The sequence below is a fragment of the Elgaria multicarinata genome, chromosome 17 (assembly GCF_023053635.1).
Source record: "Elgaria multicarinata webbii isolate HBS135686 ecotype San Diego chromosome 17, rElgMul1.1.pri, whole genome shotgun sequence".
Taxonomy (NCBI): domain Eukaryota; kingdom Metazoa; phylum Chordata; class Lepidosauria; order Squamata; family Anguidae; genus Elgaria; species Elgaria multicarinata.
In genome coordinates, this window is record NC_086187.1 from 18,599,248 (window position 1) to 18,620,135 (window position 20,888).

A 20,888-nucleotide genomic window follows, 5' to 3' on the forward strand; every position below is an offset into this window, starting at 1 on the left:
GGATATTCCACTATGAAAGTGGTATGAAAGCAGTATATAAAAGACAGGAGCCACACTACTGCTTTATAGTGGTAATGAAGTGCACTGACAACTGGTGGGGCAAATGGCACAACTACACCAAGCAGGATATAACACTATGAAAGTGGTATGAAAGCAGTATATGGTATATGTCATGGGCCTTAGCTAGAACGGGATCATCCCTTTTCATGTAAATGACACACAAGGGATCCCGGGAGCAGGCAAGGACAACCCCGGGGCAATCCCAGGATAAACCTTAGGTCTGGCTAAGGCCATGGGCCCCAACAGTTGTCAGTGCACTTCAATACCACTAGAAAGCAGTAGTGTGACTCCTGCATTTTATATACCACTTTCATAGTGGAATATCTGCTTGGTGTAGATGAGCCCATAGTTTTCCCTAACCAGATGTCATCCAGATGTTTTGTATTAAAACTCCCACTCCAAGACACCTTGAGATCATCAGTTTGTGGAAGACTAGATTGACCCACACTGCCTGCAATTGATGTAAGCAACAATGTAAACAATCAATCAATGAATGGAGGATTCCTCTAGCAATAGAGTACACGGTACCTCTCAGACACTTCATATGGCAATGCAGGACCAGCACAACATGAGGACATTTTTGCTGGTCTCAGACACTCCATCCTCCTCATCTAGATTTGGGCCTGAAAGACTACGGAAAGATATGGGCACCTGGGGAAAAATTGGTAAGCAAGCTCAATGTGTAACATTGCACAACATCATTACTGACTACGGGGCACGTCAATTAAGGCATCAGCCTTAACTTCCAATTCCCCGGCTTTGTGGAGTTTGAACCCACATGAGGTAGCCTCAATTGCAGGTGTTGTTGTTGTTTTTGCTCATTTAATATAGTTGCCTCCTTACAAGGGGGGTGGGTGAGGAAAGAAGGGAAAGTACAGGGTAATGTTTTACTAATTACAAATTATGTCAATTATTAGATGATGCTGGCATTCAGCGATTTGCTCCAGTGTATACTTTGGACTGCCTCATTATGTCTTGACTGTGAAAGTACAAAACGGGGCCAGAGTGTGCTCATCAAATACAATTATCTCCGAGTGATCCATGCATTTTTTTTTAAGCCAGAAATAGGCTGAAAGGCATCAGAAGCAGCAAAGAAGCTCTTTCTCCAGGGGTCTTCTGGAGAAGTTATTGGTCCAGTTCCTTAACGTCCACCTGTTGCAGGTTAGTACCATGCACCATTCTCCATCAATCTCCAACTCAGTTAGAACAACAAAACAGATGATGCATTGAAAAAGTCCTTCTACAACTTCATTGGCTGCCAGTCCAGGTCCGGGACCGATTCAAAGTGCTGGTACTAACATTCAAAACCCTAAACGGCTTGGGGCCAGGTTATGTGAAGGAACACCTCCTCCCATATGTGCCTGCCCGGACCTTTAGATCATCCACAGGGGTCCTTCTCCGTGAGCCCCTGCCAAAGGAAGTGAGGCAGGGGGCTACTAGGAGCAGGGCTTTCTCTGCTGTGGCACCCCGATTCTGGAATGAGCTCCCCAGAGAGGTCCACCTGGTGCCTACACTGTACTCTTTCTGTCGCCAGCTAAAGACCTTTTTATTTTCTCAGTATTTTAACACCTAATTTAACTTAAATTTAAACCTTGTTTTAATTCCGTATTTTAACCTGTATCAATTTTTGCTGTGTGGTTTTATCCTGGTTGTGCTTTTTATATTGTATTTTGTATTTGTGTTTTTAGGTTGTTGGTTGTTTTTATGCTCTTCATGGTTTTAATTTTTGTGAACTGCCCAGAGAGCTTCGGCTATTGGGCAGTATAAAAATGTAATAAATAAATAAATAAATAAATAAATAAATAAATAAATAAATAAAATTATAATTGTTGTGTTATGGAAAAATAACTGATTTCCCACTACTCCCTTCGCCCATCTCCTCTCTCTCGTCCTTCTTCCAAGATCCCTCATTTCCCTTTCCCAAAATGCCACCCTTGGGTGATTTCTAAGTGATTTAGATGAGTAGAATAGACCCCCTACTCCCAGGTAGGAGAGAAAAGTCCCGTTTACCTATTTGGGTAAGGTCGCTTACTCAGGGGTAAGGACGAACTCTAGCTGCTGGTTAAATCACCGGGCGCTTGACACACCCACACACCTCTTATTTCCTTTCCCCACAGCTCAGTGGGAAACCAGGGAGAGAAATAAGAGGTGGGAAGCTCGCCCATCGAAAGGAATGTCAGGCACCAAGGTTGGGTGAAGCAGGAAGGTTTCTGCCACATAGGCAAGGTGGGACAGGAATGTCCCAGGGGACATTGCAAGGGGGCGAACCAGGGAGGGAGTGGTGGACAGGGATTAGTTAAGGACAATGGAATACGTGACAGGAAGGTCCCAGAATTCATTACTAAGGGAATCATGTGATAATGGAGTTTGCAAAGTCAATAGGGTCTCTCACCCACTTGGGCATCTCAAGAAAACAGGGAGGAGGATCAGCTGTGACGATCTGAGCAAGCAACCAATTATTTGCATACAATGTTTCCCCCCTGTATAAAATGAAATGTAAACTTCTGTTCCGGGCCTTTTCTCTTACATTGACAAGGGAGAGGGACCTTTGTACAAAAAGATTTTTGGTACCTGAGGTGGACTGCATCGGGATGCCTTTTTATTTGATTTAATTGGGTTGTGATCCACAATTTTTCTAACAGTTGTCTTCTCTCTTGCTCTCCTTGTAGACTGAGACCTCAGAGGCTTATTTGACTAAAGGCAAGATCGAATTTTTCCAACATGAAAACTTTACTAAAACTGCAGATTCTGAAATCTTTCTGGATACCCGGTCAGCCTCAGCGGTCATTTCACAGACATCACCGGGTCCTCAGCTCTCCCATATTTGCACAATATGAAGCCGTAAGCCGTGGAGAGCAACAGCTACCTGAGTATTTTAACTTTGCAAGCGATGTACTGGATAAATGGTCACAAATGGAAAAGGTACACTTGCTTTCCTCATACAGATCAGATGATTGTTTCTAAATCAATATCTCATTTCAGATTTCTTTTAAAAGGCAGTAAATAAATGTGGGTGTTTAAAGTATAAACAAAGATTTAATTTAAATTGACTTCGAAACAGTAATGGGGGTTGTGTGCACACACACACTAATGCACACATGATTGTGGGCTCTTCAACATCAGCCCCTGCCATCATAACCAATGGTCAGAGGTGTTGGGAGTTGTCATTTATTTATTTATTACATTTTCATGCCGCCCAATAGCCGAAGCTCTCTGGGCAGTTCACAAAAATTAAAACCATAAGAGCATAATAAAACAACCAACAATCTAAAAACACAAATACAAAATACAATATAAAAAGCACAACAAGGATAAAACCACACAGCAGAAATTGAAATAGGTTAAAATATGGAATTAAAACAGCAAAGTTTAAATTTAAGTTAAATTAGGTGTTAAAATACTGAGAAAATAAAAAGGTCTTCAGCTGGCAATGAAAGGAGTACAGTGTAGGTGCCCGGCGAACCTCTCTGGGGAGCTCGTTCCACAGCCGGGGTGCCACAGCAGAGAAAGCCCTGCTCCTAGTAGCCACCTGCCTCACTTCCTTTGGCAGGGGCTCACAGAGAAGGACCTCTGTGGATGATCTTAAGGTCCGAGCAGGTACATATGGGAGGAGGCATTCCTTCAAATTACCTGGCCCCAAGCCGTTTAAGGGCTTTGAATGTTAGTACCATGTTGGGAAAAGCTGGGATAGACAATGATTCTGAACCAGTATAAGGAAATGCTCTATGTTATCGGAGAAGGGACATGGCTTGATGGAATCCATGGCATCTCCAGGTACAGCTGGGGGGGGGGACCCCTGGAGAGTAGCCACTGAGCCGGTATAGAACTTATTGAGCTGGATGGAGCAATAGTTTGCTTTGATATGACATACGTACCTTAGGGAGGGCCTTAGCTCTGTGGCACAGCTCATGCTTTTCATGTGGGAACTCTCCAGTTGACTCGCTAGAGGTTCCAGATCGTGGCTGGAAAAGACGGCTGTCTGAAACCCTGGAGAGACACAAACAGGGATGTTGCTCACCAGCAAAATGGTGATTGGGTCATGCAATTCAGTTTTGTCAAGGGTTATGTGCTAACATTCAAGAACGTTTGCGCAATACATCAGAATGTTACAAGCTAGACAAATGCAGACTCCAAGCCTACGAACTTATGCAACAAGATGATAGTTCATAAAGCAATAGAAATTCAACCAAGCCACTTCTGCCGTGCTTAAAATGTTCCATGGTGTCTACACCATAGTGATCTAATGCACTAATGCACACATGATTGTGGGCTCTTCAACATCAGCCCCTGCCATCATAACCAATGGTCAGAGGTGTTGGGAGTAGTCATTTATTTATTTATTTATTTATTTATTACATTTTTATACCGCCCAATAGCCGAAGCTCTCTGGGCAGTTCACAAAATAATTGGGCAGAGTCAAAGAAGGGAGGTGCTTTCCGCCAAAGATTTCATGGGCTGCACAAAACCATCTCCTCCCTTTCGGTAATCTTTAAAAGAAGAAAAGCCATCTAGAGCGGAAGTGCTCACCTTTTCAGAGTGAGGGCAGGCACCATTGCCTTTGCTCTGAATGGGCTTTGTGATGTCATCTTGTAATCACATCTGATTGACTGCATGGTGGCATCATGACATCTTCATGCTGGGTATGTGATCCCTAATTGGTTGAGAACATCTAGCAGCCAGCAAAAAGCACTTGAGTTTTAAACAGAAAAAAATGGCACTAAAGGAACAGCTAATTTGACAGCTAACGGACTCTAAACATTTCTTTGCATTCACTTTGTAGGATGGAAAGAGAGCTTCCAATCCAGCCCTGTGGTGGATCAATGGAAGAGGCGGAGAAGTGAGATGGAACTTTGAGGAGCTGAGTATCCTGTCCAAGAAAGTGGCCAATATACTCTCAGACCGTTGTGGCCTCCGTAGGGGAGACAGGATTCTGGTTGTTCTTCCCCGGATCCCGGAATGGTGGTTGTTGACCGTGGCTTGCATAAGGACAGGTCAATAAAAAAATCTCTTTAAAGTTTACAGAATACAATGGAAAACTGGACTAGGAAGTAGGGGTGGTCAGGAGAGCTCTTGATTTGACACCCAAATTATGGAACGCTCTTCTAAGGCAGATTCATCTGACCTTTCTTTATCCTTGACTTAAAACAATTTTAATCAGATTGGGAAGGATAGAATGGACAGGATGTGCAATGGATAGCAGGGATGTGCAATAGGAGGGAAATGCACATCCCTAAAGCCCAAAGCCTGAGCTGAATCAAGCCCCTTCAGATCATTTATGGTGCTTCCTGCATCAAAGCGAGTTTCCATCTAAAGTGACCAGAACTATAATGTTCCTGGGTCCAAAACAGACTAAAGGAATGAGGAATAACCTAAAATATAACCTTATTTTAGGAAGCATCTAAGTGTCTCTTGCACAGTTGAAACCATACAATGGCCAGTTTCTGAGCCCTCTTCCCACTTGCTCAACGGCCAGGTCCCTCCAAAGGTTTCTCAGCTCAGGAAGAGATGTTGAAACAGGAACTGGCTAGCGCTGCTTTGCACAGGGCCATCCCTGTCTTAAAATATATCATTATTACTCTTGTAGGAATCATCCTTATCCCCGGAATATCCCAGCTGACAGCTAAAGACATTCAGTACCGACTTCAGGCTTCCAAGGCCAAATGCGTCATCACCACAGATGCTTTAGCGCCTGCGGTGGATGCCATTGCAGACCAGTGTCGCTCCCTGCAAACTAAAATGATGGTATCGTCGGAGGAAGGCAAGAGGGACGGGTGGCTGAGCTTCAATGGACTGTTCAAGTGAGCATCCCTCATTGTGTGCCTAGTGGCAAAATGGTAGGACCCAAGTGAGGACCGGGAAGAATTCGTGGGGAAACAGCCTGCCCCCTGGTACACTTACCTTTCCTCAGGGAGGGTGGGGTGGGTTTAAGCCCCCACCCCTAGCCAATTTTACACATTTCTTGCCTGGAGATCCCTCTACAGTGTGCGATTTTCATACAAAGTGCCAAATAAACATGGAGGGGAAGACAAGCAAAATTGGAGGACTCCGCCCAGATGCTACATATCAAGAAAATAAAAAAGAGCCCTGCTGGATCAGACCAAGGGTCCACCTAGTCCAGCATTCTGTTCACATAGTGGCCAACCAGCTGAGAGCCCACAAGCAGGACACAAGTGTCTCAGCACCCTCCTGCCCATGTTCCCCAGCAATTCATAGACATAGGCATACTGCCTGTGATACTGGAAGTAGCCATCATTAGTAGCTATTGATAGCCTTCTCCTCCTGTGATGTTTCTTGCTCCACAGAGAGGCACCTGCTGACCACACTTGTGTGAAAACAAAGCTGCAAGATCCAATGATTATTTACTTCACCAGTGGAACCTCAGGTGCTCCGAAAATGGCGGAGCATTCCCAAGGCAGCTTTGGCTTCAGGCCGATCATCAACAAAAGGTACGAATGGAGGTTCTATGAAAACTGAATGATGTATGCAGCTGATTCAGCAAAGTCTGCATGTCGAAGTTCATTGCTATGAGTGAATTCTTGGGGAGACAAATTAGATAATTCTGGGGAGAATAATGGAAGCCCTATATCCAAGGGCAGCATACCTCTGCTTAGCAGCTGCTGGGGGTAGGGAGGGCGGAGAGCCAATGTTACATGATTTATAGCATGTTTGTTTGAGAGCCAGTTGTTAAAATGCTAAAGACAGATTGGGGAGATTTGAGTTCAAATCTCTGCTTATAGTTACAAAACCTAGTAGGTGATCTTCAGATCATTAACTCACCAAACTACCTCACAGGGTTGTTCTGAGGATAAGGATGGGGCAGCAAGTATGGTAACCCTAAGTTCTTTGAAGGAAAGGCAGGGTAAAAAATGCAATACTTTTATTTTTATTTTATTTTTAAAGAAAAACATCACGCCGTTGAGAAAACCTGCCGATCATCAAGTCGATTTTGTTGACTTTAATACCACGAAGTATAACTTCTTGGCTATTGAATATGACTTGTAACCTTAACGCCATTGAGTATAACTTGCCAGCCATGGGGTATAATTTTGTCAACCATTGAGTATGGTTCGTGACCTTAATAGTATTGAGTATTAACTCATCAACCTCTGAGTATAACACACCGATCATTGAGTGTGAATTGTTGACCCTTTTTTTATAGGGAGTTTAACTTATCAACTCTTGAGTATAACTAGTTGACCATTGAGTATAATTTGTCAACCATTGAGTATGACAAATCGATCTTAATACCATGGAATATTTTATTTTATATTATATTATATCATATCATATTTATTTATTTTATTACATTTTCTCTACCACACAATAGCTGAAGCTCTCTGGGCAGTTCACAAAACAAACTTAAAACCATAAAATACAATCATATAGTAAAGCATATAATTTGGCAACTATTTTCTCCATGAGTTTTCGTTGCATAGTTCAATTGCCTATCAAAAATTTTCTTTCCTCTTTTTATTAGATACTGGTTGGATCTAACCCCGTCAGATGTTATGTGGTGCACTGTGGACACAGGCTGGGTGGTGGCTTCCCTGGGATCTGTTTTTGGTCCGTGGGTTTCTGGGTCATGCGTCTTTGTACATAACCTGCCACAAGCAGAACCAACAACCATCCCAAATGTAAGAAGAACCATGCTTAGGTTCTTGGGCAACTTACTTTTCTTTTAATTTCACCACTTTAGCTTCTGGGAAATGACTGGCTATGGTACACCTTTTATGAATTGGCAGATTTCTGTGAGAATGCCCACAACACTCTTAACATTCATGCTCAATGACCTGGAAATATTTAGGAAGCAAGTTTTTGGCCCATTGGGTTCCTGCATAATGAGAATCTCCTTTCCAGTTACATTGAGCTCAAAACTTGATAAAACTGAGCTTTCTGGATTAATAGTTCTGCTATGTATGCTGTAGGGAAGGACCGCTGATATAACAGAAGTATATGAGAGCAAATGGAGCAGAAGCTTATAGAAATGCAATCAAATGGAGATTCCTTTCCCCACTATTATGTCTATGCATCAGCTTCTTCATGTGAGACTCCAACAGGCCGAGTTCCCCGCTTAACAGGGAGCTGTGATTTGTGGAGGCATGCAGGCCAGCAGCAAAGGAAGAAAGGCTGGTGAGGAGCAGTTGCACAACTTCAGCAGCAGTATCTCCTTCCTTCCACTCTCTGGGCGGTTTACAAAAACTAGCTAAAAACAAATTCCCATTAAAATACTAAAACAGATCCCCAAATCATAAAACAACTAAAACTTCAGTATGGAGTCAGACCTTATCTAAAACCAACTGATACATAAAAAGACCATCTTTCACATGCCTTCAGATGCCTAGGAGTAGAGGGAGATCTTGACCTGGTGCTGAAAAGTTGACAATGTGGACGCCAAGTGAACTTTAGTGGCGAGAGCATCCCACAGTCAAGGGGCCACTACTGAAAAGGTCCTCTCCCTTGCTGCTGTCCTCCAAGCCTCCCTCAAAGGAAGCACTCTGAAGAGGACCTCAGATATTGATCTCAGTGTATGGGTAGGTGCCACGACACAGGCTCTGAACACCAGGCCCGGCCGCGGCTACTCCCTGCTCAAGCCAAGCACCACCGCTTGATACGCCTGAGGCAAGGGATAAAAACCACCTTCCTCCAAACTATGTGGAGAAATGGGTTTAAATGGAGAAGGATACCAATATATAAAATAAAACACTGTGAGTTATATGTGCTGAGGTGAATGATTGTCAGAGTGGGTGCTAAATGTGTAAACTTCAAATGATAAATGCCAAACAGACCCGTGGGATTTTTGTAGTAGTTAAAAACCAAATAATTAAAATTTATTTTTAGAAGGTCACAAGTTTTGTTTCAAATAAAACATTTAAAACCCTTTTTGAAACCTTTCATCCAATCCTTTCACTCCTTCACATGCCCACTTTCCTTTTTCTCACACAATCAATCTTGAACTTTCTTTATTATCAGTATTGATTAATATACATCAACTATGTGCACACCACACTCCAAAGGCACCACTCTCTACACTGACCCCAAAATTTCCCAGAACTTAAGTACCCTAAACACAGAGAGCACTAAAGACTCTAAGAGGACCTAAAAAGTCCCCTCAATCCCCTCAGTCCTTCCCTTATATATCACTCCTCCCCTTCCCAAGACATTCTAACTCCGCCCACTCAGGCCAACATTCTAAAACCCACAGACTTACAAACTGCAGACATACATTTGGGAACTGACTTGTGGGGTGTAACGCCACATATGGGTAGGTTCATACCAGGAGAAGTGCTCTGTCAGGTATTGCAATCTTGGGCCATACCGGGCTTTGTAGATCAGCACCTTGAATTGAGTTTGGAAACATATAGGCAGCCATTTCAAGTGGACCAGAATTATCTGTGATCAAATGGTGTAGTTCATGCACAAACTTTGCTTGCCTTCTTCTTCTTCTTTACATACTAGACTCTTTCCCGATTTCCCATCACCACCTTCCTGGCTATTCCGACCGTGTTCCGCATATTGGTGAAGAACGACCTTGCCAGGTATCTTGGAAGTTCCTTTCGAACAAGGATCCCCCCCCCCAATAAGCATTTGCCTGTTAACAGATCCCACTGTCTGCAACATTGCTGACACTGGAATTTCCCTAGTTCAAAATACAAACCTTGGCGACTTGTAATGCTTGTCTCCAATTCATGTCGAACGTTATGACCCATGAAGTCTTCTCCCTCTCCGGTTGCATTCTGAGCTGGGGGAGAGCTCCTTCCCATTGGCACCTGCCACGGTGGTGGCAGGAAGGGTGGCCTGTCTTGCTCTCCCCTCTCTGGGGTCTGTTTACCACTGCTACGGCTGTGGCGCAGTGGTAAATTTTGAGGCGAAGCATTCATCATAATAGTCTTCATAGCCATGCCCCCAAGGAGAGCCCAACAATGCCAGCAGCTGCGTCAATCCATATCAACAAACCAGTTCCAGCCATTTTCATCTCCGCCAGGAGTAGTTCATGGGTCTTAATTAGGGATGAGCTCAGATGCAGGTTTTTCCCAAAATCCCTGCACTTTTTCAATGCGGGGGGAGGGGAGCGCATCAATAGAAATGACACAAATTACAACCTCAAGTTGTGCCAATTATGGGTGCACATTTCTATTTATGCATTTAAAACATATATATATGGAAACCTGTGAACTGGACTGAGTCAATGCAAATCGAGCCAGGCCAGCTCACAGGAAACAAGGTGAAGGCTGGAGGGTTGAGTTGATGAAAGCTTAGTTAGCTCCACCCCTTGGATGTATTCATAGAATCATAGGATAGTAGAGTTGGAAGGGGCCTACAAGGCCATCGTGTCCAGCCCCCTGCTCATTGCAGGAATCTACCTGACGTCCCTAGTCTTAGCTGTTCATTCACAACCAAGCCAACCCCCAAAACTTAGCATTGCAATAAGGATAGCTCACAACCTTATACCGTTGCTGGGAAAATCCATTTCCCACCCAGCTACAGTGGAGCTAAGCTCAGAAGGCATCGGGAATTCTGAGAGCGGGTGGCAGAGGAAATCAGCATCCCTGCTAAGCAAACAAGTGTTAATGTTGCCTCCCTGTGAGCCCTGATTCCACTATACCAGTGCTGTTACAGGAGTGTCCAGGGTACCTGGGGAAAGTCATTTTCGCCCAAGGTGCCTGGCATCTTCTGGCTAGACTTCAGGCACCCTGGAAGCAACATGTCCCAGGCTCCCTAACACCTATTCCCAGGCTGTAGTAGGGTACAAGATGTCAAGGACAGGGAGGGTGGGGGAAATCCACACACATCCACACCACTACCACCACTGGTGCAGCTACCATTGCTAGGTCACAGAAGTGGGAAAGGGGCAGCAGGAGCTGGGCAAGTCCTTGATGTGGGGTGGAAGGATCATGGGGATTGGGGAGGTGCTTGGACCCTATTTTACTCCAGTTGATAGTATCAAGAGTACAATCCATCCAAATGCAACCCAGAAAAATGGAGGACCGGGATCAGAGGTAGGCATGGTTGGGCAACTGCTAGGGGTTCACACCGAAGCAAGTGCCCACAGACAAGGGCCCCTAGGCATTGTCCCACCTCTTCACCATTGCAGCCTGCTTGTTCACCTGCTCTGGCCCAGACCATGGTGGTGGTGGTGAGAAGGAGGAGATGCTACAGCCTACCTACTCACTGGCATTCTGCCTGTCAAGCAAGCAAGTGGTAGCAAGTGATGAGCTAGAGGATGAGGAACCATCCATGAGTGGGTAGCAGTGGTGATGAGAAGGTAGACTCACTGAGGGAAGAGGCCTGTTGAGCATGTCTTGCCCCAGGGCCATCAAAAACCTGGAGCTGGCACTGTTCAGCATGTACATCTATGCTCATGTACCAGGATGGAGTTACCCAGCCATGTTGCAATGGTGGCTTCATCCATTCGATGATCCTTTTCCCACTAACTTCAAAAACCTCTCTAGTCTTGTTAATAATACAGGTGGAGCTTTTTTGATGTTGTGTGTATAACGGGCCCCGGAAGGCCAGTCTCCATTTCCTTAAAGGTCTCTTATTTTGTACATCCACATTCAGTTATAAGTTCATGAGCCTGAAACACTGCATAAGTGGAGGGGAACCAGTGAAACCTGAAGTGATGGAACAGTGGAAAAACAAGACAGGGCTGGACATCTACGAAGTGTATGGACAGACAGAAACAGTAGGTCTACATTAAGGATGGATGGCTCAATATATTTCTGGTTCTATGCATGCTTAATTGGGAGAAATTCCTATTGAATTAGTGGAAACATGCATAAGATCCAGCTACATATGTCCCCAAATCCGTGGGTGAGAAATGGAAGCTGCCCAACCCTTTTCCTTTCAAAATCATACTCTTCTTTGAAACAGGGTATCATTTGTTCGGTTCTCAAAGGGATGAAGGTGATTCCCGGTTCAATGGGGAAGGCGTCTCCACCGTACGACGTTCAGGTTGGTGAATGCCATCTTTCTAGCTTGTATTGGTCTTAAAATTCTTCCCTCTTGTGACAAGCCACAATGCAGGGGTGTATATCTCTTCTTCTAGATCATAGATGAAGAAACAAACGTTCTGCCTCCTGGACAAGAAGGAGAAATAGCAATCAGAGTGAAGCCCAAAAGACCACTTGGCCTGTTCTCTCGCTACATAGTAAGAAACCTTCTTCTGCCCTTGAAGAAACCCTAACAAATTCATAGGGTTTTTGAAGACACCATGCTCAAAAGGGATGGGTGAATCAGTTGAGGTTCCCCTTGGTTGTGCAGAGGTTAGGGATGTGGGAGGTATCCATTTAAGGGGTGGAGCTTGACAAGATTTTATGGGTTCAGCCCACCCAGACTTTGGTCCATTTTCAGCTGCAGAGCCCAACGCAGCCTGCAATAAGTCAGGCCAGTTTGCAGATTTTCTGTGGTTTTTAATTTGTGCAAATTGCGGGTGAATTTTGCACAAATCTCTATTTGCGTGAATTGTGGCTCGTTCCAAAAAACAATATGCAAAAAACGCGCCGGAGTTCGGGGAAAACACGCCGCTCTGCCTGCAAATGCAAGCTGAGTCTGCCATGCCACAGAACTCCATCAAGCCATAAATGGAATGGATTTCCTAGTGATGGACATCTGTAATTCAGGTTTTTCTGAGCCCTCCTCCCCCGCCTGCCCCCTCCAAAAATAAAATAAAAAGTAAACCTCTGGGAAAACCCAGAAATGTTCCTGAGACAAACTGAGTGCTTGGAAGCAGTGGTGTAGTGGTAAATTTTGAAGTGCCGTTTGTCATCATAACAGCCCCCATAGCAATAAATCCAAGGATTATTATTATTAATGTATTTTGTCCCTGCCCCTTTTGCCTCTGGCCAATCCCACCACTGAACAAGGTTCAACATGCCTGTTCTATGGGCTGTGGTTGAGTTATACCCTGGCTAATTCCACCTTCCTGCAATGCTTCCATTAGGATAACCCAGGGAAAACAGCTGCAACAGAACGAGGGGATTTTTACGTGACTGGGGACCAAGGAGTGATGGATAAAGAAGGATACATTTGGTTTATTGGAAGAGAAGATGATATCATCAATTCTTCAGGGTGGGTTGGTGGCTGGCTGGCTGGCTTTCTGTCTGTCTGTCTTTCTTGCATCACTTCGTTGTGGTGGTTGTCATTCATATGATTATTTGAATTGTAACCCTCTCCAACATCCCTGGTTCCTAATGCATCGCCACATTTCTCGTGGAAAATGGATTTGCAACAGGATCTGTCCCAGTGACCTGATCATTCAGGTGGGTCCGTATGGGTGGAGGTGATCCCTGTAGTACAAATCAGCTCCCAGTGGGTAGCCACAGGAGTAGACAAAACACTTGAGTAGTGGATTCGAAACAAACTTTACTAGGAGTATTACACTTCAAGACAAGATGGCTTCAAAACAGCTTCTTAGTCAGCCTTGCTTACAGGAGGAAGTAGATGAGAAGAGACAGGAAAAGGCCAGAACAAACATCCCAGCATTCCCCTCCCATCTGTTCTGGATGGGGTTGCACTCCCCCTGATGGAGCAGGTTCGTAGCTTTGGGGTTCTCCTAGAACCATCTCTGTCACTTGAGGCTCAGCTAGTCTCGGTGGCACGGAGTGCCTTCTACCAACTCTGTTTGGTGGCTCAGCTACATCCCCATCTGGACAGGGATAACCTAGCTTCAGTCATCCATGCTCTGGTAACCTCCAGATTAAATTACTGCAATGCCATCTACGTGGGGCAGCCTTTGAAGACTGTTCGGAAGCTGCAGCTTGTGCTAAATGCAGCGGCCAGATTGATAACTGGAACCAGAAGGTTCGAATATATAACACCGATTCTGGCCCGCTTGCATTGGCTGCCTATACATTTCTGAGCCCAATTCAAGGTGCTGGTTTTAACCTATAAAGCCTTACACGGCTTGGAACCACAATACCTGGCGGAACGCCTCTGCCGACATGAACCTACCCGTACATTGCAGTCAACATCTAAGGTCCTCCTCCGAGTGCCTACTCTGAGGGAAGCTTGGAGGATGGTAACAAAGGAGAGGGCCTTTTCAGTGGTGGCCCCCCAATTATGGAATGATCTCCCCAATGAGGCTCGCCTGGCGCCAACATTGTTATCTTTTCAGCACCAGGTCAAGACCTTTCTCTTCTCCCAGGCATTTAACAGCATTTAACAACATATGCTTAGTTTGTTTTTTTAACGGACCCCAGAACTGTTGTTGTTTAAATGGATACTGTTTTATACTGTTGTTTTTATGTTTTTGATGGTTTTAAATTTTGTATGCTTTTTTAATGTCCACTGTTTTTAACTTTTATAAACCACCCAGAGAGCTTTGGCTTTGGGGCGGTATATAAATTTAATAAATAAATAAATCAAATAAATCTCACTCTGCTACATGTTAACCTTTTGACTTCAGATTAAGTGACTTGTGGCCCTAGACTTGCCAACAATTGCCAGTACCAAGGCCAGCCCAAGACGTTTTGCTCCCTAAGGAAAAGGACAAGATGGCACCTCACCCCCATTCCAAGGAAAGCTGACTAGACTGGCAGTTGAATCTTACTTCAGTGCAATATCCTTCCCTCCTGCCTCATTCTAACATGAGGACCAGTCCTGTCCAGTACCTTGAATGGAGCCTGCCACCTCACACACAAAGCTTTGACACACACACACACACACACACCTCTCCCTCAGGCTAAGCACCACCACTTAAATACCTGAGGAAGGGGTAAAAAGAAAAGTATAACCTTTCCCTTATAGCAGAGGGGAAAGGTAAGGGGATTTGGAAAAGGCTTCTCTGTGAATATAGCAGGCTGAAGGTTTAATGTAATGTGTTTATTTATGAACCAATAGAGCAGGAGACACAGCCAAACTGACACGTGGTTTTATGGTTGCAAAATAAAGAAAATGTTTATTGTTGTTTACAGTTCTTAGTTCCTTTGAATTATATTCCAATCCCGCCTATTCTTAATAATACTGGTAGTAACCGATCTAATAATAACAATTCTTAGTCCCTATGATCTTATTTCCACTCACTCCTCACACAACTCCTGACAAGAAATCACTCCGCTAAGCACCTCTACCCTCCAAACCCAATCACCAACCGAACCCCTCAGACCACTCAGCTCCCCCATATATATAGACTCCTCCCCCTTTCCACAGCATCACTAGCCACACCCACTCAGTCCAACATTCCACACTCTCTAGACATACTCATCAGACATACCTAAGGGAATTGAAATGTGGGTAATGCCACAGAGCCCAACGCAACTAATTCTGCACTGGCATAATAAGCCACTGGTATTTTATACCAAAGGAGAGCAGAAAGTAGACCTCAAAATGTTTTGGAGTTCCCCAAGGTTGGCTGATTTCGATTTGCTTTTCTTTTAGGTATCGCATCGGACCTTTTGATGTAGAAAGTGTACTTTTAGAACATCCAGCAGTTGCAGAAGCCGCTGTGGTCAGCAGTCCAGACCCACTCAGAAAAGAGGTAATGAGAAGAATTTCAACACAAGCTCCTGTCCACCAACAGTGGGCAGAAGCTAGCTCAGAATCTACCGGTAGATTTCTGGGTGGTTTCCAGTGGCTTGGGAAGGGTTTCCAACTCCCGATGATTTGAAGGCAGAAACAATAATACGGGCAGCATCCAACACTAGTGCTGCACCTCTGTGGGTTCAATTGCTCTTGCAGGACTCAGCATGTGTGCAACAGGAACCAGCGTTTCCTGAAGCAGGGGTGTTCAATCTCTTTCAGTCTGAGGGCTGAATCCAAATTCAGGGAAGCTCTCAGGAGCCACATTATGGTGGTGGGTGGGGCTAAAGCCAAGGAGGCGGAGCCAAAGGAGCATGGCCAAAACTATGAGCAGATTTTAGCTTAAAGAGCTTACTAAAGTCTTCATCCCATGTACCTGTTTCCCTCGAATTATCCCCTACAGCGTAAAGCTCTCATTATCATTGTTGCTAGCTAAATCACACCCCGGGCAACAGCACTCCTAAGATCCTTTGCATACCAGGAAAATAGTTTAAGGGGGGAAATGTAAAAAATCAACGGATGACCCAATCCGATTCAAATTTGGTGTGCTTAAAGCTCTCCTTAATATCTATTACTGTGCCAATTTTGATGTCTTTATCTTTCAAACTTATGCAGATGTAAACATTTGTTTAATTTGTACTTTCAACCTATCAAATCCTCCTCCTGCGCCCCCAGTGGCCACTCAGAGAACAACAAATGATTCGCTCCTAAACAGGTAGCAAAATAGGTTGATTCTTTTGGCTTTAAAGCACAATTAAAGCAGGATGCCTGGGAGTACTCCACAGTCAAAGCAGATTATAAACAGGAAAACTTCAGAGTCCTTTGCACACAATTCACAGTGATTGCACAGTATAACCCTGGTGTGATGAAGCTATAAGCCTCAGGAGAGGCATTTCAATATTTAGAATGGGGGGAGGGAACTGTTTGAAAGCCAGGAAAACACCCAATGATTGCGGGAAAGGGGGTGTGGTCATCTGGAGAGTCCAGGAGAGCCAAGTTCATATCACCATTCAGCTGACAAGCTCACTAGGTGACCTATCTTGGACCAATCATTATCTCTCAGACGGAAGTTGCAGCCCTAAGTATACTCACTAAGGAGCAAGCTCAACTGAACTCAGTCGGACTTACTCCTGCTGTGGTGAGGATAAAATGGTGGCTGTGGGGATTGTGTGCTTTGCACTGAGGTCCTTGGAGGAAAGATGGAATATAAGCAACAAAATAAATAAATATTATGACCCTCCCATTGCAGCATTCTTACGCAGCAAGGGGAGGGTCATAATATTTATTTATTTATTATGTACCTTATGCAAAGACATTCCGTTGCAATTTAGGGAATTTCAGGAGTAGTTGAAAAGCTAGAAAGTCAATGTTACAGCTGATGGCTTAACAGTGATAAGTAATGTTGGTGTGCAATGTCACAAATTGCACTTGCTTAGAAGCAACCAACAGGCCTGGGTCAAAACATTAGATGTCACGTATAGCCCTACTGCTCTTGTATTGGGAGCAGGTGATGCAGGTAATCAATCAGAAATAGATTCAGACACAGTCTCAACTTCCAGGGGTGAGCATTCAGAAACCTTACTAGATGCTAAGAATCGCCGGAAACTAAAACATTCAGCGAATTTAGCAGCAAAGAGACAGGTGGACAGATTGCATGAGAAATTGCCCACGCATCAACCACCTGAAGTTATAAATATTTGAAAAGCCTTTTCTTTTCTTTGAACAGACAATTGTCTTGCTTAGTTTGCATAGTTTTTGCCTAAGGGAGAGTTTCACAGAAGGTGCCTAGTTTATGTTTATGAAGTGTTTATTGCTTGCAATAAAGCTTTGTAAATTGCCTAGCCCTTTGCCTCATTCATCTTCCAGAGAAAGCTGGAGCTAGTACACGACACTGGAGGATTCCTCTAGCAATACAGTAAGGGTTAGATGCTTCATAAGGCAATACAGGACCAGGACAATTGGGGGGGGGGGTTGTTGGTCCCAGGCACTCCATCCTCTTCATGTGGATTTGGGTCTGAAAGATCAAGGAAAGATGTGGGTAGCTGGGAGGAGTTCAATTTCAGCCATCTCATTACTGATTGCAGGGCACATTTGTTAAGGCATTAGCCTTGACTTCCAATTTCCTGACTTTGTGGAGCTTGAACCAAAATGAGATGCTGGTGTTAAAATAGTGTGTACATGTGTGCTTGCTGATTTGTGCTAACTCTGGCTTTTAGGTGGTGAAGGCATTTGTGGTCTTGTCTCCAGACTATGCATTACAAAACAAAGAAAAATTAACCCTTGAGCTGCAGGAATATGTCAAGAAAGTGACTGCTCCATACAAATACCCAAGGAAGGCAAGTATTGCCAGGGAATGAAGAGATCATAGAATCGTAAAATCATAGAATAGCAGAGTTGGAAAGGGCCTACAAGGCCATCGAGTCCAACCCCCTGCTCAATGCAGGAATCCACTCTAAAGCATCCCTGACAGATGTTCATAGATGGGGTGGAAAGGACAGATGATGTGGCTCAAACATCCTTTCATTAACCATAGGAAGCCACACATTGACATAAAATGCCAAAGAAGAGAAGGTCCTCTGGGTAACAGTTGTCAGCCTAGTTTTGAATGACTGGAGTAAATTCTCCCCAGAGGACCTGAGTGTGTGGGGCGGATTGAATGGGAGAAGGTGATCCCGCAGGTAACCTGGACCCAAACCGTGTAGGGCTTTAATGGTTATAACCAACACTTTATACTTTGCCCAGAAACTAATTGGCAGCCAGTGGAGTGATTTTAGAGTTGGTGTTGGTTGGGGAAAATGGGGTGGAGCCAGGAGAAGGGGGTGTGGACATCTGATGAACCCCAGAGGGGCAAATTAGAAACACTGAAGGGCTGGATTGGGAATGGCAGGTGGGTGGGGGAGAAGAGAAATGGAACTGAAGTAATGTGCATGTCCATCGAAAGCACTCCATCCCAATGCTGCTCTCGCTGGTTCAGATTCTATGTTAGACAAGCACAGGAGCAAAGCCAGTGGGTGAGTCAATTAAGCAGGCAAGCATAAAGGTGTCAGTCCAGTATGGGATTAGGCTAAGGCAGCAGTGGTCGAGATAAAGGCAATGGTCAAAGCACAGTATTACCAGGCAAGGAGGTGGTTTCCAGAGGAGAGGTCTGAGGTGAACAAAAGGTCAAAACACAGGAGAGTAGTCAAGCAGAAACACAGTTCAAAAGGCAGAGTCAGTCAGAAGTCCAAAGGTCTGTCGCACAGAGGATAAATCGGAAGGGAATAGGATACAAGGTACTGGAGCTGGCAGAACAATGTTGTTCCAGCAACACCAAGCATCAAACTGAAGGCTTATATAGCCAGAGCTTCCTGAGCCTCACCCAGGGCTCAGCTGTAATGTTCCTACTCAGGAAGAGGGTCTTGCTCCCAAGGAGACCTTTCCTCTTGGGGAGTCCTCCTTGGTAATTGAGCACTTCTTCTCAAAGGAGGCTTACTGCCCTGCCGCTTGAGGCAACAATGCTATTGGGGGGCTTGGTAGTCACCCAGCCTCCACTTCAGAGGTAGAACTTCTCTCCTCCTACAGGGGTGGATTGGCGGTTATCTCCCCAGCTCCCAGGTCTTCTGACATGAGTGGTTCCTTAGTGCCATTCATCTATGGGAGCTCTAGCTCCTCCTTGAAGTTGGATTCCTCCAGCTGGGGCATGTCATCTCCTATAAGACCATAAAGTCCAGGGTCTAAAATTACCTACCTGCGCCACTGTGTGGGCAAGGCCATGCAGACTTTAAGTGTTCTGAGCCAGGCCCTTAACCATGTGTTTTCACACTGTAGTAAATAGCCATTGCTGCATGGGTCATCATGAATGGAGTCGGAGAGATCACACCCCTTTTCTGTTTGTTTTCTAGATGGAGTTTGTCCAAGAGCTACCAAAGACAGCCATAGGGAAAATCAAAAGGAATGTCTTGAGGGACAGAGAATGGGGATGGATCTAACACGATAAGGGAATCTGCATGACCGCCAGCTTCTTCAACTCCATGGACATCCTTCAAGGGCTGCTGAGATCAGGATGACATATTTCTTGGTTGGACTTTAAACATTCAGATTAAAGCTGGTGGAGATTATACATTAAAAGGAAGGACAGAGGGCCATGAGTTTGATATATACTGAATAGGAATCAGGACGTGAACTTGATGTATCCCTTGTTAGGTGCCAAGCACAAGTCCAGGACAACACTACAAGGTTTCATTTCATTTCAATGAGAGAGTGAGCGCATGAGTTGAACAGCATCTTTACAATATAAGAGCCAGTGTGGTGCAATGGCTAGAGTGTTGGATTGGGGCTCAGGAGACCAGGGTTCTAGTCCCAACTTGGCCATGGAAGCTCACTGGGTGACTTTGGGCCAATCACTGACTCTCAGCCCGACCTCCCTCACAGGAGAAGGATCATGTAAGATTCTGTAGGCTCCTTGGAGGAAAGGCAGGCTATCGATCTGACATATAAATAAATTATAAATAACAAACATTTGTTAATTTACAAATACATGAGCTGAACCTAGTGGGAGCAAAAAGACGAGTCATTCATCGTGGCTTAACATTCCCTACTCTTGGTTATTTATGGGGTTTTAGACAATGTCATGACCCTCCACTTCTGTTTCCGTACCTAAAGAGCACTTTCAGCAATTTTTTAAAGACCATTGGCACTATTGCACTCTACCACAGTGCCACCTAGTGGGAAAGCAGGAAAGGAAACACTAGTGCTAAGATCTCAATTCTGTGATGAAACCAAAAGTAGATACAGTGGATTAATAGCTAATTAACAGCCTCATTGAGCCTCGTGTGGCGCAGAGTGGTAAGTGGCAGTTACTGCAGCCGAAACTCTCCCCACGGAGAGTTCGTTCTCTCTCACTCAAGCTGGTTCTCACTCAAGCAGTCGACTCAGCCTCCCGAGGTCGGTAAAATGAGTACCCAGCTAGCTGGGGGAAAGGTAACCGCGACTGGGGAAGGCAATGGCGAACCACCCCGCTACAAAGTATGCCAAGAAAACGTCAGCGAAAGCAGGCGTCCCTCTAGGAGTCAGTAATGACTCAAGTGCTTTGCATGAGAGGTTCCTTTCCTTTCCTTAACAGCCTCGTGTAGAAAAGCTCTCCAGCTAAAACAAACAAACAACCACACTCACCCTCTCACTCCGCCCTCTCTCTTTCTCTTTCCAAATTGAAATTGAAATCGTCTCCTGTTCTGCCACACCCATCCACTGGCAGAGCTCTGGACCCGGTTCCTGTCTTGGAAATAGATTGATGACTAAGCTATTCCATCAGGATGCAGCAAGGGATAGGGCCA

The 20,888-nt window shown here is 44.7% G+C and overlaps 1 protein-coding gene across 1 annotated transcript; it reads left to right on the top strand.

Annotated features, from left to right (window-relative positions):
* The first annotated feature begins 2,764 nt into the window (after positions 1-2,764).
* Positions 2,765-19,739, top strand: LOC134410324 (acyl-coenzyme A synthetase ACSM4, mitochondrial-like). Its single transcript, XM_063143530.1, has 13 exons — positions 2,765-2,982; positions 4,841-5,051; positions 5,645-5,858; positions 6,363-6,506; positions 7,538-7,694; positions 9,517-9,596; positions 11,620-11,743; positions 11,932-12,012; positions 12,107-12,208; positions 13,001-13,128; positions 15,436-15,535; positions 17,793-17,912; positions 19,458-19,739. The coding sequence occupies exons 1-13, from the start codon at positions 2,782-2,784 to the stop codon at positions 19,542-19,544; spliced, it is 1,749 nt and encodes a 582-aa protein (XP_062999600.1). The 5' UTR covers positions 2,765-2,781; the 3' UTR covers positions 19,545-19,739.
* Positions 19,740-20,888: the final 1,149 nt, after the last annotated feature.